Genomic DNA, 16281 nt, shown 5'->3' on the forward strand with positions numbered 1-16281 from the left:
CATTATTGAAAAGTTTAAGGTAATTAAAAAAGAATGAAATTCTGACACACGCTACAACATGAATGAACCTTGAAGACACCACACTAGGTGAAAAAAGCCAGACACAAAAGCACAAACACTGTATGAGTCCACTTAAATGAGGTCCCTGGAGTAGTCAAGCTCATAGAGACAGAAAGGAGAATGCTGGTTGCCAAGGACTGGGGGGAGAGGCAAACGGGGAGTTGCTGTTTAAGGGATACGGAGTCTCTGCTTTGCCAGATGGAAAGAGTTCTGTGGATGGATGGTGGTGATGGCTGTACAACAATGTGAATGTACTTTATGCCACTGAACTGTCCACTTAAAAATGGTTAAGATGGTAAATTTTATGTTCCATATATGTTACCACAATAAAAAAAGAGTTCAGTGGTAAATTTTCTGTTATGTATATTTTACTGCAATTAATAAATAAATAAAAGCTAATAAACATTTTTTAAAGTTCAAGGCAAAAGAGGGCTTCTTGGTAAATACTTCCCTGGTGAAGGGAACTTCAGCCTTACTCATTTGAGAAAGCCTGTTCTCTTTGGTTTCTCTAGACCTGCAGTGAGGAGGGAGTTTCAGAGACACTGACTAGCAACTGTTATCTCAGAGAGTTGTCTTCTAACTTGATGTGTGTTCCTCAAATGGATATCTTTCCTTCTTTGGGGAGGAACAAAACTTGTTCAAACAAACACCCTTTGGTTTAACTGCTTATTTCATCATGTGGTTCGTGAAATGATCCCATCACAATCTCCCACCCGATTAGGGAAATGAAAGTTACCGAAAATGTGTCATTGAGGGGAACTTCAGATATCTCCGAGTCCCTCTGGTTATCAGATCTCACACCTAACAGGCGCTCAATAAAGACTTGTAGGATCTAACTGAATTCCAATGTACAGCAGTACTGAATCAAGTGTCTTGTCTGTCCTGCCAGTGCAGGCCAGTTATGTTCATAATTTGAAACTGAAACAAAGGGAGAAAGGATACGGTACCCTTTAGCTACCAAGGTTTCCTAACACGTGTTATTATAAAGTTTAGAACTTTCAGAGACACTTGGCCTTGAAAGGGCATCATAAATATTCAGCTCTTTTTTGGCCAGGTACACGAGCAGGTTTGACATGCGCACGGTGGTTGAGGAACGAATGCTTTACACAGTGCTGTGCATTAACAAAACTGATGCGTCAAGAAGGCAGGCTTCGAGATGGTTCTCCCAGCCTGGATCCTGGGGTTCTAGCCACCCTTATCTGATGCCCTTTGAAGCCAAAAGCCCAATTTTTTCAGGGGAGTGTATGACAATGACACAAAGCTAAGCTAGGAAATCACAGGACGGTTATTACAGCCACGACCTTTCCCTCGTCAGCATGGGAGTTGGACCCATATCCCAGCCAAACGTGAAGTTCCATTGAGGACACAGGGCCTTTGGGACACAATTCTCCCTGTGGTTCTGGGAAACAAAATCCCTTTAAAATGCCAGTCAGGGTGTGAAGTGGAAGGAGGGAGGGAGGGAAGGGGGAAAGAAAGAGAAGAGAAGGAACCAAGTCCTTGAGGGTTTTACCTTTCACTGTGTATTCCCTATTCTCATGCCTGAGCACTGAACCAGGATTAATCATCTCAAAATGGCGTGAAGAATACGAACGCGTTGTGGAATAGGAAAGCCCCACCAGCAGTCTCCTTCAGAGACGTCTCCCTCTCTCCCCTCTCTCCCTGTCTCTGTCACACACACACACACACACACACACACACACACACACACACACACAGCATAGAAGGGATGATAAGCCATATGAGCAGAGTTTCTTGAACTAAAACTGAAAGCAAACACAGGAATGGCAAGTACCCTGCCAATGCACATGTAATGACTCTCATGGATTTACCATCATAATCATCAGCATGGGCCATTCCAGTCATTTGGAGGCTATGGAAACAAAGAATGGATGTGGAATGTCACCCTGTGTACAACCTGATTTCCTTAAAGAATAAAAAGGAAAATAGTGTCCATGCCATCCTTACTTATAATATCAAGATTATGGAAGCAACCTAAATACTCAAATGGCAGGGAAATGGTTACATAAGTTAAGATTCAGGAACTCACATATTCAGCTACTACAAACACTAGCTTTGGAGATGACTATGAAGTAAAAAACAAAAAACAAAAAACAAAAAATCCCAGGATGTACAATTATATATACTACATATATTAATATTATCCATATATTATATTATCTTCAAGCATATAGTAAAAAGTCTAAAAAGACACACACCAAAATGAAATGAAAGCGGTTGTGTTGGGGTACTGCATGAGCGCTCGATTTAAATTCTCCTGCTTCCAGACTCCTCTGACTTGCTAGGGCTCTTAGGCATCAACATGGCCACCACCATGACCTCCCCTTAATACTCTGCCGTGTGGCTGGGACCAGAAGACATTATTTAAAGAAGATTTTATTGAATCTAGAGGGTAACAGGAAGGGAAGAACTAGGCATACAGCAAAAAATAATAATAATAAATTTTCCTGCTTCCTATTTTCTAAACTCTATTATAGAATCACTATATATTTATAACAAAATTTTTTTTCAGGGTTAGAGAATATTGGAACTAGAATAAGACACACCCATCCGAGAATCTGCCCCTCCCCTCGGTCAGGGATGGAGCCCTCTACACCATGGTAGAAGAGGTTATCCTTTAAGACAACCGCCCTCAATGGCGGGGAGCTGGTCACCCGGTCCCTGATGGGGGGGCAGAAGCCCTTCCCGCACATCCTCATGTGGCCATCTTGACCTTAGACTGCACTGAATACACGAGCTTCACCCAGCTCCACCAGCGCAGAGGAGGTGGTGCTATCAGCTGAAGATGCTGAGGCAGGGGCAGTACCATGTGGGCAGGGCTTAGAGGGAGAAATGGGAGGGCTGTGAGACACGGGGGATTTCAGGAGAGAAAGGGGCTTGAGGGAGAGAGTGTTGGCAGAGGGGGGCAAGAGACCACAGAGAGGGAAGGGGGGTGTTCAAGGGAGAGAGCTGGGGGAGGGAGAGATGGGGGAGAGGAGAGAAGAGAGAGGGTTTGAGGGAAAGAAAGAGGGGGGGAGAGAGGGGGAGTTCGGGGACAGAGGGGGATGGGGAGGTGGAGGGGTGGGAAGAGAGGGAGGAGAAAGAGGAGGAAGAGGAGGGACTTAGTAGGAAGGGGGAGGAGCAAGCAGGGGGGTGAGGAGGGGAGAAGGTGTGGACAGAGGGACCTGGAGGAGAAGGGGGACAGACACGGGGATGGGAGAGGAGGGGTGGGGAGGAGGTGGGGGAGGGTATGAGAAAGAGAGAATGAAGGAAAGGGGGGAGGGGCAAAAAAGGGGGGCCGAAGGGAAGTGGAGAGAGAAAGAGCAGGAGGGAGGGTCAGGCATGGGTGGGGGGACAGTGAGGGGAGAGAGAAGGTTGGAGGGAAGAGAAAGTTGGGGAGAGATGGAAAGTGGGGGTACAGAGAAGGTGTGGGGAGGGGTGGGGGAGGGGGCAGAGAGAGGGTGAGGGGGAGAGAGGAGAAAAAGAGAAGAGAGAAGGCGGGAGGGTGGAGAGAGCAGACAGCGGACACAGCAGCCACAGTCCCCTGCCCCCTTCACCGCCATCACCCGGCTCCAGCAGTTAACTCACCAGGCCAGGCGGTGGCTGTTTTTCACAATGTCTTCATCTTTTCCTCCATTTAAAAACCCATAGGTTCCCTAAAAGAGCCAGACAATGTCACAAATGCACCCTGCCCCCTGTCACAAATTCATCGACCCCTCTAAGTGCCCCCAAAGTCACATCCACACTTTTTTAAGTGTTGCCAACTCAAAAGGAGAAACCAAGTTCAGTCACACAACTCAGGGTCTCAAAGGGTAAAAACAGCCATTACTCACTCGGAAGCATATCGTGCCCGGCAAGGCCAGGAGCCACCCCTCCAGGGAGCCCTGTGACGGGGACTCCAAAGGTGGCCGGGTCATCCTTGAAGGCTCTAGCAACACCTCACACCGATCGCCCCTTTGTCAAGAGAAAGCCAGGAAAAATGGGCACAGGGCACCTTCAGGTACGTTGGCTTATGGCTTTCAAGCATCCGCATGTATAGTACCTGCCCCAGGAGTGGCCCCCAGACATCCCCATCCCCGAGAGACAGGGCTGCATTCTGGTCAGGACTGTCCCAGCACCTAGCATTCACCTGGCACCGAAGAGGCCCTCCTTAAACACTGACACAGGACTGGAAGCGGGCAGTCCCTCGCCTCACAGATGTGGGAGAATAGCAGCCACTTGTGTGTCTCCAGGGGGCGACACCCTCCATGGGGCTCGGAGTCACCCTAATGGGAATCTGGAACTGGGATCGAATCAAGTCACTCTGAACACGAGGTTGGAACTGTGGCACGTGCCCCATGAATGACTGCACAAAGAAAGGGGACAGGGGCAGGGAGGAGAGATGGCAGAAGGGCCCACCGGGCAGCTGGCCCATCCCTGGTTCTGGGACTCCTTGGGGCCTTTGGGCTGCACGAGAGGCCCCTGTGGTCCCAGAATAAACCCCTTTTTTCAGGTTAGCAGGCTCTGCTTGGCTTCCTCACTTGAAGAAAGTCCTTACTACACACACGACATCAAAGTGGGAAGACACCTCCTAACTCAGTTCAGAAGTGAGGTCGAGATCGTGTAAGATCCAGGATCAAGTTTCTACCAGTTCAGAACCCAGCTCAGTTGAGATCAGGAGTGCACAGCAGAATTTCCTGGAGAACGCTTCCACAATCCACCTGTCTCCCCATCAAAGTCGGATGGGGAGAACCCAGGCACAGGGTTCCGATGCACAACCCCAGGGGAAAAGATCACCAGCTAGAAAGTCCTCCCATCGTCAATTAATCAAGAAGTGGGGGGTGGGGAGGATAACAGAAATACCTATCTGCTGGTATAGGCACCACGTCTCCCTGGAAGAATTCACGAAATATCAACAGTATATGAGGAGGGTCACTGGGTAGCCGGAGGACTGGGATGGGAAGGAGACTTTTTAGTAATCACTGTTCACCTTGTGAATGTTGAGTCATGGGGATGTATAACCTATTCTAAAAACTAACTCTAAAAAACAATTTAAACACTTCTCCGGCAAGCAGCTGCAGTGTCTCTGCCCAACAAACATGAAACAGGGCAAACTGCAGCCCCTTTCAAATTGTTTCTTCAATTGGTGACACACCTACCTGCCTTCTCCCCTCTCGACCCCCCACCCAAAGCTAATTACTTTCATTTCATTTCTTTCCCGACAAAGGTAGCAATTAAGCCAAAAAAAAAAAAAAAAAGGTCACTGTCAATTAACAAACACGTTGTCCAACCTGCCTTAGGTACCACTGATGAGCTAACTGACAGACGTATTTGGGTTGGCACCTCTGTGCTCCATCTAATACTTTATTGAGAACAAAGGGCCACTGAGAAATCACTGGTTAAATGGTGAAAACTGTCCCATTTTGTTCAAGTTGTCAAGAGGTTTTTTTTTTAATTTTTTGTGTTTTTAATGATCAAAATAGGAGAAAGGCAAAGCCTGTTTACAAAGTTATTCAGGACCAGTGAATTTCGCAAGTGAGCACGGAAACTACTCAAGCAGAAGGTAGCCAAAGGTAGCATCCAGAAGGGTCTGGCACAGAAGATGCGGATCCACGGAGAAGCTGGCTGTGGGGCGGGGAAAGCGAAGCCAGAGCAGACTTTCCCAGCTCTCATCCAAAACAAGGTTCAAGCACCTCCTTCTAGCCCCAGGCACAAAAATGAGAACTAGCTGGAATAATTAGAGAGGACACTAAACTAATTAAAGACTTTTCACACAGGGAGTGGGTGTGCAATGGATAAAACTGGTGCAGCCCCAGAGGACCAGACCTAGAACTGGGCCCCAAGTCTTCCAAGTCTAGAAGAGTCCAGAAAAATCCAGCAAAAACACAAGGGCTGATGTTTGAACACTGACTGGTAGGAAGCTGAAGTTTAAAGAGCTGGTATTTTCAACTGTTTATACGTGCTGCACTTGGGTGCTTAAGGACTTAGATTTGTTATGCAAAATGAGTAATTAATCAGCACTAAAATGTTTATAGTATTTAATCCAAGACACTGAGGAAGAACCAGCAGCATGAATTGAATAGCACTTCATCTTGCTGCTCTGTCCCCTGCGCCTGGGGACAGACCAGACTCTTGCAGTGGCCCCACCACTTCCCGGGCCACTGCAAGGAAATAAGCTGAGGCCTTTACTGGGCTTTTCTTGCCAACTGAACACCATTCAGGAAGGACAAATATCCCAGGATTTTGTTGTTGTTGTTGTTATCAGTGTTTTTTCCTCCTGAGCCTAACTGTAAGCATAGTTTACCAGTGAGGTAAGGTCCACGAGCTCCATTTGGCTTTGTTTAAGTGTCCCCTAATGTACAGGACTGCCTGTAAGATATTTACCCATAAAAGAACAATCAAGTTGAAAACCAAGCACTCATCATCAACCAGCTGCCGGTGTAACTTTGCCAGCTGAAGGAACAGAAGCAAAGAAACGTGGCACTCCATCAAGTCTCCACGTCCACGTGTGGATTCCAGAGACCAGTTTGGCACCGCAGTCTTTTCTCCCACATTTGAAATATTCTTAATGGAGCCCAGTAACTGCCAAGGAAGTTGCCCAAGCAACTAACTCACAAGTGCTTCAGGATGTAGAAAGAAAATCAGAATTCCCCCACAGGATGAAAGGGATGGAACCAAGGGAGCTGCGTGGAGGGACGGAGCAAAAATGAAGTACCCCCGCAAAGGAAACATCAGCAAAAACCATTAAAAAACAACAAAACCATACTTTCTCTTTTCCTGTATTCCTTTGGAATCTTAACTGGGATCCTTGGGCTTCTACCATGTGTTCCCCAAAATGGCTAAGTGGTCCAGGAACCCCTCCAGGGGACACGGATCCTAACCTTCCAGTTAGAAACTCACAGGGAGGGGTGATGAAAAAGTTTTCGAAATAGATAGTGGCGCTGGTTGCACAACACTGTGAATGTACGTCATGCCACTAAGCTGTGCACTTAAAAATGGTTAGAATGGCAAATTCTGTTATGTATGTTTTACCATAATTCTAAAAATGAATGTGGGGAAGATCCCACATGCAGCAGAGCAACTAAGCCCGTGCACCACAACTACTTAGCCTGCGCTCTAGAGCCCGCAAGCCACAACTACTGAGTCCACATGCTGCAACTACTGAAGCCCGCCTAGAGCCCGTGCTCTGCAACAAGAGAAGCCACCGCAATGAGCAGCCCACACACCGCAACGAAGAGTAGCCCCCGCTCGCCACAACTAGAGAAAAGCCCGCGTGCAGCAACGAAGACCCAACGCAACCAAAAATAAATAAATAGATAAATTTTTAAAAATAAAAATGAATGTGATATATAAAAAAACATTGAATTGCACACTTTAGATGGGTGAACTGTATGATATCTGAGTAATATCTCAAAAAAGCTGTTTAAAAAAACTTACCAGGGAAACAGGCTGTAGAAAGTGCCTCACTGGGGGGAAGCAGGAGCCTGATATTTATTGAGCACCTATACAGGTGGCTGGTTCTCTCATATTGAAACGGAGCTGGGTTCTGCAGCTGGGGGCTCGTGTCACTTTGCCTCTCTGAGTCTCAGTTCCATCATCTGATGGTGTGGGCCATGACTGCCAAGGGCCCTACCAGCATTTTGGTTCCAGGGATCCGTGTGTGGGCGGCAAAAGGACTCATCATCTGTCACCCAGCATATAAGCACATCCCACTAGGAAGGCAAAACATCAGGGGAGCCACACATGGAAGAAGCAAGTTCAACAACTTCACGACCCAGGTATGGACAGAAGGGGGTCAAGAGCTGTATTAAGACACTTTCTACTCAAAGGACAAAACGGTGATGGTGAAGAAGTACCAAAGAGTCCTGCTCTCCAGTGACTTCTTGGTTCATTCATAAAACAAAGGCTGTGGCCACAGGGGAAAACCTTATGTTCCAGAGCAGCTGAGGATGAAGGGAGGAAACGATGCTTTGACCATCTGTGTAACGCCCAAAGCAGGCTTCCCCAGCACTCGGGGCCGGATAACCGTGGTGGGGCTACCTGTGCCTTGCAGGATGTGGAGCAGCGTCCCTGGCCTCTGCCCACCAGATGCCAGTAGGCTGCCCTTTCCCCACCAGCTGCCACCTCCAGACGCTGCCAAATGTCCCCCTGGGAGGGGGGGGAGCAGAATTGCCCCTGGTTGAGAATCACTGCCAGAGAGAATTTGCTATCTTAAACTTGCAGCTCTTTGTTGAAGCCATGTGACACATGTGGCACTACCCTTCTCACCCACTGCAGTGCAGGCCACCGTGAACTGTCAGCAAACAGACCTTGTCATCACGCTCTGCCTGGGGGATTTTGCAGAAGTGCACACACACTCCTGGCAGCCAACAGCCTCAGAGAATTTCAAATAGCAACTGTACTTGGGTGAAAGGGTTATTCATTAATTCATTCATTCATTAACATATGGCACTTAACCGTATGCCAGGCAAGGAGCCAGGGCAATGTAGTTGAGGACACCCAGTCAGAGACGAACAGACTTAATACAAGACGAAGTGTTGTACAGAAACCTTTGGAGCAGGCCTCAAAAGATGAATAAGGGGTGTGGTAGGCTGAATAATACTCCCCCGCAAAATGTCCACGTACTAGTCCCCAGAACCTGTGAATATGCTACCTTCCATGGCAAAAGGGACTTTGCAGATGTGATTAAGGGTCTTCAGATGGGGAGGGTGTCCTGGATTACCCGGGTGGGCCCAGTATAATACAACAGTCCTTATAAAATGAAGGCAGGACTGTCAGAGTAAGAGAGAAGGAGATGTGAGGACAGAAGCAGAGGTTAGAGTGATGAGGCCACAAGCCAAGGAATGCAGGCTGCCTTTAGAAGCTGGAAAAGGCAAGGAAACGATTTCTCCCCTGGAGCCTCCAGAAGGAAACACATCCCTGCCAACACTTTGATATCATCCCAGTAAAACGCATTTTAGATTCTCTGACTCCCAGAAGTGTAAGATTATAAATTTATGTTGTTTTAAGCCACTGGGTTTGTAGTCATTTATTAAAGCAGGAAGAGGAAACTAATACACGGACACTACAAGGCAGAGAAGACAGTGAAATCCATTCCCCATCAAGAGAATGACATGGAAGAGGCTCAGAGGCCTGAACAAGCATGGAACAGAAAAAGGCAAGGGTGACTGCTCAGCTTCATGAAACCTTTGCTAAGGCATTCAGGATGGAAAGTACCTGCAGAACAGTAAAGGCATGGTGTCAATTCCAGAAACATTTGGGACTTGACTGTCCTTTGGAAGGGGCTGAGATAGGGGGAGGGGGAAGGAAGAAGAGGCAAGGCAATGAGCAGAATACCGATGGAAATGACAGGAAAGGTGGTAATACCCTCAAGGACATGGGGAATAAATGAGTCAAGATGGGTGTTATGGAGGAGAAATGCTGAGCTCAGTTTGCAGCAGGCTCCGTTTGAGATGTCTAGGACACACCTGGGGGAAGTTAGCTAGAAGGTGAAGAATAATAATGAACTCAACCAATCTTAATTTTAGGCTTACCATGAGCCAGGCACAGGGACACAATGACCAAACAAATACAGCTCATGCCCTCCTTAAACGTGGAAGAGAAAGGCAGAAAAATCAGTATCAGAGTGATACACTGAGAGAGACTTGACTGGCCCATTGCTGGCTTGGGAGGTGGAAGGAAGCCATGAGCCAAGCAATGTGGGCAGACTCTAGAAACTGGAAAAAAACAGAAAAGGGGTTCTCCCCTAGGCCTCCAGAAGGAAGGCAGTCCTGCCAACATCTAGATCTTAGCTTGATGAAGCCTTGTTGGACTCTGAACTCCAGAACTTCAAGATAATAAACCTGTGGTGTTTTAGGCACCAAGTTTGTGGTAATTTGTTACAGCAGCAATTGGAAGCTAATACAGGCAACCAGGTATAGAAAATCACAAACAAATATCAAAAACCCTCATAATGCTAATAATATATTTTTAATGCCCCTTGTAAAGATGATGGAGGGGAAAAAAGGGATGATGGGAAAGACCTGTGTGATACTCCAAGTGACTAACACCGAGATGGGCCAGCTAGTGTCACTAATGCCCAGGTGCTGGAGGTGGTCTGGCTTGGACTGGATTCGTGGATGAATCAACACTGAACTGTTCTAGTAACTCCAGGAGAGGTTTGTTCTGAACTAGGAGCACATTTTTCTCCTTCTCTGAGGTCTTATGTCACTTATAACGGCATCTTATTTTACGACCAGAGTGCCCGTGTACCCGCGCCCTCTGGACCTCAGCTTTCTCCTCTGCAAGGCAATGAGGTTCTACACTTGACCTTGACCATGCATCAGAACCCTCTGGAGGGCTCATGAATACACAGATTTCTGGGCTCCACCCTCAGAGTTCCTCACTCAGTGGGTAGAACTGGGGCCAGAGAACTGGTATCTCTAACAGGATCTGGGGAGGCTGAAGCAGCTGACCAGGGGACCACATTCTGAGAACCACAGCATTAGAGACCCTCCTTCTCTCACACTGAAAGGATTCCAGTACTTTGCTGCCCTGCATCTTTCCCATTAAGGGCCGTGCTGCTTCTTGGTTCTCAGCAGCTTGTTCTGTTCCTCTGGATCTATCCCGGGTAGAGCGTGTGAGTTGTCCGTTCTCTGAATGCTGAACAACAGTCCCCAGACTGGAGCTGGCCGATGTTAAGGAAGCCACCCCCGAATATACCTAGACAGCCACTCTCCCCACCCCACCACCTCCTACTCGCTGCCCCCACTCATCACGTACTTGACAAGACCACTCCGTAATCATGTCAGAACATGGACAAAGCAGGAACTTGTCCAAACCACCAAAGTCACCCACCCAACGTCCCGGGGTCCTGGCTCCTAGAAGAGACTGCTGCTTCTTCACCAATCCCAGCCTTTGTCTGGTCTTCCCCGCTTCTCGGGTGAGATGACTAAGACTCCTGATCAGGACTCACCCCTGCTTCCTGACAGCATCCAATCCAGAGCGATGCCCGGCTTCCTTAAACGCTCCCCAAAGCACCAGACACAGGCCCCACTGCTACGTGTGGTCCCTCCTGACCCCCTCTCGCTGTGATGCCCCGCGGGTCCCCATGGTACACGGCTGTTCCACTGCAGGTGCTCCTGAGGAGGGCGGGCAGATGGAGGGCAGTGATGGCTCCTAGCCAACTTGCACATTTCAACTCAAACACAGTCTCCTCAAAGACACTGTCCTTACCCCTCTGCAGCCTAAGTCAGATCCCCCCTCTCTAATGTCCTTTCAGGAGACCTAGCTGGGCTTATAATTACACATCGTTGTAAGTATTGCACTCAAGCCTACCTCTCCCACTAGACTGAGAAGCCCAAGCCGGCAGGTCTGTGTGTGCTGTGCGCCTGCCGCTAGCACAACACTGGGCACAAAGCAGGAGGTCAATAAATATCGGACGGATAGATGGATAAATGGATGAATACTGACCACTGTGTGCAACCGACTTTAAAACAATTACAGGGACTTCCCTGGTGGTGCAGTGGTTAAGAATCCGCCTGCCAATGCAGGGGACACGGGTTCGAGCCCTGGTCCGGGAAGATCCCACATGCCACGGAGCAACTAAGCCCATGCACCACAACTACTGAGCCTGCGCTCTACAGCCCGCAAGCCACAACTACTGAGCCCGTGTGCCACAACTACTGAAGCCCACGCGCCTAGAGCCCATGCTCTGCAACAAGAGAAGCCACCACAATGAGAAGCCCGCACACTGCAACGAAGAGTAGGCCCCGCTCGCCGCAACTAGAGAAAGCCCGCTCGCAGCAACGAAGACCCAACACAGCCAAAAATAAATAAATAAATATATTAAAAACAACAACAACAACAATTACAAATACGAAGGTTAATCAGAGAATGTCAGTAACACAAAAAGAACTGAAGCCGTCCGAGAAGAAACAAGCAAGGTCTGTGCAACCAGGAGGGTAGCAAGGCTTTGCCCCAGCCATGATGGATGGAAGGGGGTAAAGTAAAGGTCATGATTGATAAAGGTGGAGTCTTTTCTTCCATTTCTAACTGGAGCCTGTTTGTGGAGGCAAACATGTTATACTCATTTTAGCTTTAGCTGATTTAGCATAAAGCAGTCTAGCACCACCAATACGATACAGTGCTAACGACAGTCCAAACTTTGTTGTTACTCTGGAATTCTTTAAATGGAAATCCTTCGCTGGGCTTGCAGATCCTCCACGACTCACAAATTTCAGTGGTAATAATATTTGTGCAGTTGTAATTACAAGACCCTTTCCCTGCATCTGGCACTGAAGGCATCTCCCCGCAAACTCAGATGGCACATTCTGACTGGACTTTTGTAAGAGGCCATTTCACAGCTAACTGGCTTCATTTCAGTGTTAGGGATTTGATGCTTTGCAGTTGTTTTTCAGATCAAAGACTATGTAATACAGCTTTACTGTGTTATCCATCAAGGGAAAAATCCTTATCAGACCCGGTAAGAATGGAAGTATATCAAACTGATAAACTGGACAAATCTTCTGAAAACCAAAGAGATATGGGAGACTGGGGAAGGGGGGTGTGCCTGTGTGTACACACACACCTGCTTCAGAAACAGCACTGTTAGGCGTCTCCACTGGAAGACATACAGAATAAATTGTTAAATACCTGTACTTCATCACAAATACACTCCTGAAGATGCTTAAGAAAACAGCACGTGATCTTTAGCCCCCAAACTACTACCAGCATCTCAAATCCCACTCTAAACATTTTAATGAACTAAATGACAGCATCCATTTTACTCTTAGCGCCTCAAAGTATTAACACCTGAAATAAATGAAAATCACTTTTGGTGCCCCCCCCCCTTTGTAATGGTTACAGTAAAAAAGATTAAGCCTGAAAGGACTATAAACTGCAGAAGCACTTTCTAATTTTCCTAGGAGGTTCTTGATAATGAAAACAGTTCAGACTTGAATGATAAACAGGTCTGTTTCTTCTTAAACAGAACTCCGTCCTCTCCCCACTGAGATACAGAAAACAGAGTCCAGCCATGGGAGAAGACATTTGGATCTAACATCTTTTTTGTGTGTGTGCAATCCTTTAGGTGACCCACCCAAAATGAAAGGTGATCAAAACAGCATTTTTGGTTACCTCAGGAGAAACCAATCTGTTGTGAAAGTAATGGGTGATGTTTAAAGTATATACTTTGTTAATGAACTAAATCATCTTATTAGGTGCCAAAGCAAAACAAGAGTGCCAAGCTAAGTGTTTTGCCTTCCACAGAGTAGGAGGGTTTCCTACCTCCTCATTCATTCACTCATTCATTCATTGATTCAATAAATATTTATTTAGGGTCTGCTCTGTGCCATGTACCAAAGAAAACAGTGCTGAGCAAAACAGTGCAACATAGCAATGTCCCCATGGTCATGGAGCTTACAGTAGGAGACAGAAATGTTAAACTCAAATAAATATGTAATACTGCCAATTTTTTTTAAGGAGAAAGGGTAACAGAAAGGAACTGATTTAGACTGGGAGTGGTGCAGGGATCAGAAAAGGGCACTGAGAAAAAAGTGACATTGAAGTTGAGAGGCCGTCAGATCGTCACCACTTTGGAAAAGGAAAACCATTTATGGCAAATGACCACAAATGGGATTTGAACTTTGCCTGTCAACAGCTGACAGGGTTAGACCTCCCCCCTTCCAGTGCATCTGTCTTCACGAGCCTCCCAAGACTGCTGGCTGATCACTGTCTGACTCGCCTACGTAAATCCTATGACCTGAACACAGAAAGGTCTCACTTCATTATGATTTACTATAATCTACAGTCTTCCTATGCTTGGCCTAGAAACACCCTAAAGTAATCTGCCAGAGGCATGAAAACAGACTGGCTGCCAGCAAGAATATTACCTGGGTGAGCCAAACATTAGCCCTGGCAATCTCAAGTCCATTGCCCAATAAAGTGCCAGGTCCTCTGGGCAACGTGGCTCCAATACTCCTGGGTCTATACCAGATGGGACCCAGGGGGCCTAACAGTTAGTTGCCTACTTGGAACTGATCTTCGACCAATAAATCAAGGACTAAATCACCGTTTCCAGTTCCCCAAGCCTGCAGACTTAGAGGATGTGGGAAGTGGCCTTTGAGCATCACCGAGCGGCGAGCTTGCCAGGCTGGAGGAATGCAGGCTGGCAGAGAGGGGGTCAGGGCTGGGAGGAAGAGGGATGCTAAGGGAGGCGGGTCAGGCGCTCCAGACCCGAGGACCGCACGCCAGGCCGGGTACTGGGGCGTTTCCCGCCCCCCCACCACGTCATCCCCCCGCAAAGGCACCCGGCCCCCGGCCGCCCCGAGACCCCGCGATTCCGGCTTCCCCTGCGGCGAGGCCAGGTGGGCACAGCAAGCCCTGCGCAGGGCCGGAGCCCACCAGCTCCCGGTACCTGCGTCCCCAACGCAGAGAAAGGCGCGCCGGGGGCGAAAAAATGGCCAAAACTCTCCCCGCCCACCCGAAAAGCCAACCACACCCCCCGCATCCCTCAGCCCCAGCCGCCCCGGGCCGGCCCCCGCGATCCTCCGCCCAGGCCCCCGCGGGGTTCCCTCGGCGCCGCGCGGGCTCGGCAGGGACGCGGGCGCGAGTGGGAGTGAATGGGGGGTGCGCGACGCAGGCAGGGTGCCCACCGCGGTGTCACCCGCTGGGGCCCTGCTCCCGGGGCGCCCTCCTCGGCTCCGCGGTCCCGGGACAGGCGCGCCGCCCCCAGGCTGAGGTGGGCACCCGGGCGCCCCCCACTCACCCATTGGCGTCGAGCCGGGCCGGGCCGCCGAGGCAGCGTGAAAGTTAGCGGAGGCGGACGCGGGGGTCGGGGCGCCGGGACCCGGGCGCGGGAATCGGGAAGCCGGGATGTGGGCGCGGGGATAGGGACGCGGCGGCGTCTGGGCCGGCTTCTTCCTCAGTAGCGGCGGCCGCGGCGGCTCAGCGCCGCCCGCTGCTGCCTCTGCTGCTGCTGCCGCTGCTGGCCCGGGGCGACTCCTGCTGCTGCTGCATCGCGGCCCGCTGCGCCCGGCTGCGCCGGGTTTCCTGCTCCCCGCTAGTGGAAATTGCGAAAAAAAAAAAAGCGCCGCCCAGCCCAGCGCCCGGCAGCCGCGGCCGCGCCGCCCGCTCTCCCCTCCTCCTCCTCGTCGCCGCCGCCGCCGCCGCCGCCGCCGCCGCCGCCGCCGCCGCCGCCGCCGCCGCCGCCGCCGCCGCCGCCGCCGCCGCCGCCGCCGCCGCCGCCGCCGCCGCGATGCTCCTGCGGCTCCGCCTGCCGGGGACGCGCGGCCGCCGGGGCGGGGGCGGGGCCTGAGGGGCGGGCCCTTCGAGGGGCGGGGCCTTCGGGGGCGGGGCTGGCGCCCGGGGCGTCCCTGTGACTGCTGCGCTCCGGCGCCCCCCTTGCCGCCCAGTGGGGAGGGGCCCAGCTCCGCGAGGCCGCCCCCCACCCTCGGCGGCTCGCCTAACGCCCCGGGAAATGCCGCGAGACTCCTCGAGACCAGAGGAGGGGAGGGAGGGTCGGGGGGGAGGGCGCGTCCGAGTGTAGTGGCACGTGGGAAAGGAGATGGAAGGAGCCGACCCCGAGGGTGCGACGTGAGGTGGAGGACAGGCTGGGGGAGGGGAGACCATGGGAAGGTGAGGGGTCGAACACCTGCTGAGTGATAACAGGTAACCCCGGGGTGTCGAGGCAACCCAGAAGAAGGCTTCACAGAGGGGGCTGTTGGGAAGGAGAAGGGGTTCATCCCATGGAGGGAGAGAAACGCTATTTCCCTTCAGTGCAGCGTGGGAACGGCAGGCCAGGTGCGAGTTCGGCTTGTAGGAGGTGGTGGGATGGAGTTGCAGAAAGAGAAGCGAAGCCGGTGGGCTGCATCGCCCCACACCGACCCTCAGAGGGACCCCTAACCCCGCACGCCAATGCCTGGGTCAGGTGGGTTTCATTGCTCAGCAATCAATGTTCCCAGGCTCTCATGTTCCCAGGAATCCACTGAGGCAGTTCCTCCCCAACAGGAATCATTGTGCCATATTGACCCCCAGACCTGGGCCGGCTACCCTTGAGTGGGCACTAAAATGAAAACGGAATTTGTGGTAATTCACAGGTAACTCACAAGCTCCTTTTGGGGTCCATTCACTACCACACCTTTCACCATACTCTGACAGCCACCACATTCATTTACCGTCTCGTTATTTCCTTTTCCCTTTCCACCATCTGGTGGTAGGAAGAGATAGTGAAATAGATGGGAGACATTCAGGAAGAGAGAAAATAAA

General features: G+C 50.2%; 1 protein-coding gene across 3 annotated transcripts in view; it reads right to left on the bottom strand.

Moving 5' to 3' along the window:
• Positions 1 to 15113, bottom strand: part of SH3KBP1 (SH3 domain containing kinase binding protein 1) — a 337779-nt gene extending 322666 nt beyond the window's left edge. Inside the window, exon 1 of one of the 3 annotated variants that reach the window (XM_059911028.1) lies at positions 14783 to 15113. In XM_059911028.1, coding sequence (XP_059767011.1) covers positions 14783 to 14786 — 4 coding nt within the window. In that variant the 5' untranslated portion in view covers positions 14787 to 15113. The remainder of the gene's footprint in view (positions 1 to 14782) is intronic. The other 2 variants (XM_059911030.1, XM_059911025.1) reach the window with 2 other exon arrangements.
• Between the last annotated feature and the right edge of the window lie 1168 nt (positions 15114 to 16281).

The sequence above is a fragment of the Balaenoptera ricei genome, chromosome X (assembly GCF_028023285.1).
Source record: "Balaenoptera ricei isolate mBalRic1 chromosome X, mBalRic1.hap2, whole genome shotgun sequence".
Lineage (NCBI taxonomy): Eukaryota > Metazoa > Chordata > Mammalia > Artiodactyla > Balaenopteridae > Balaenoptera > Balaenoptera ricei.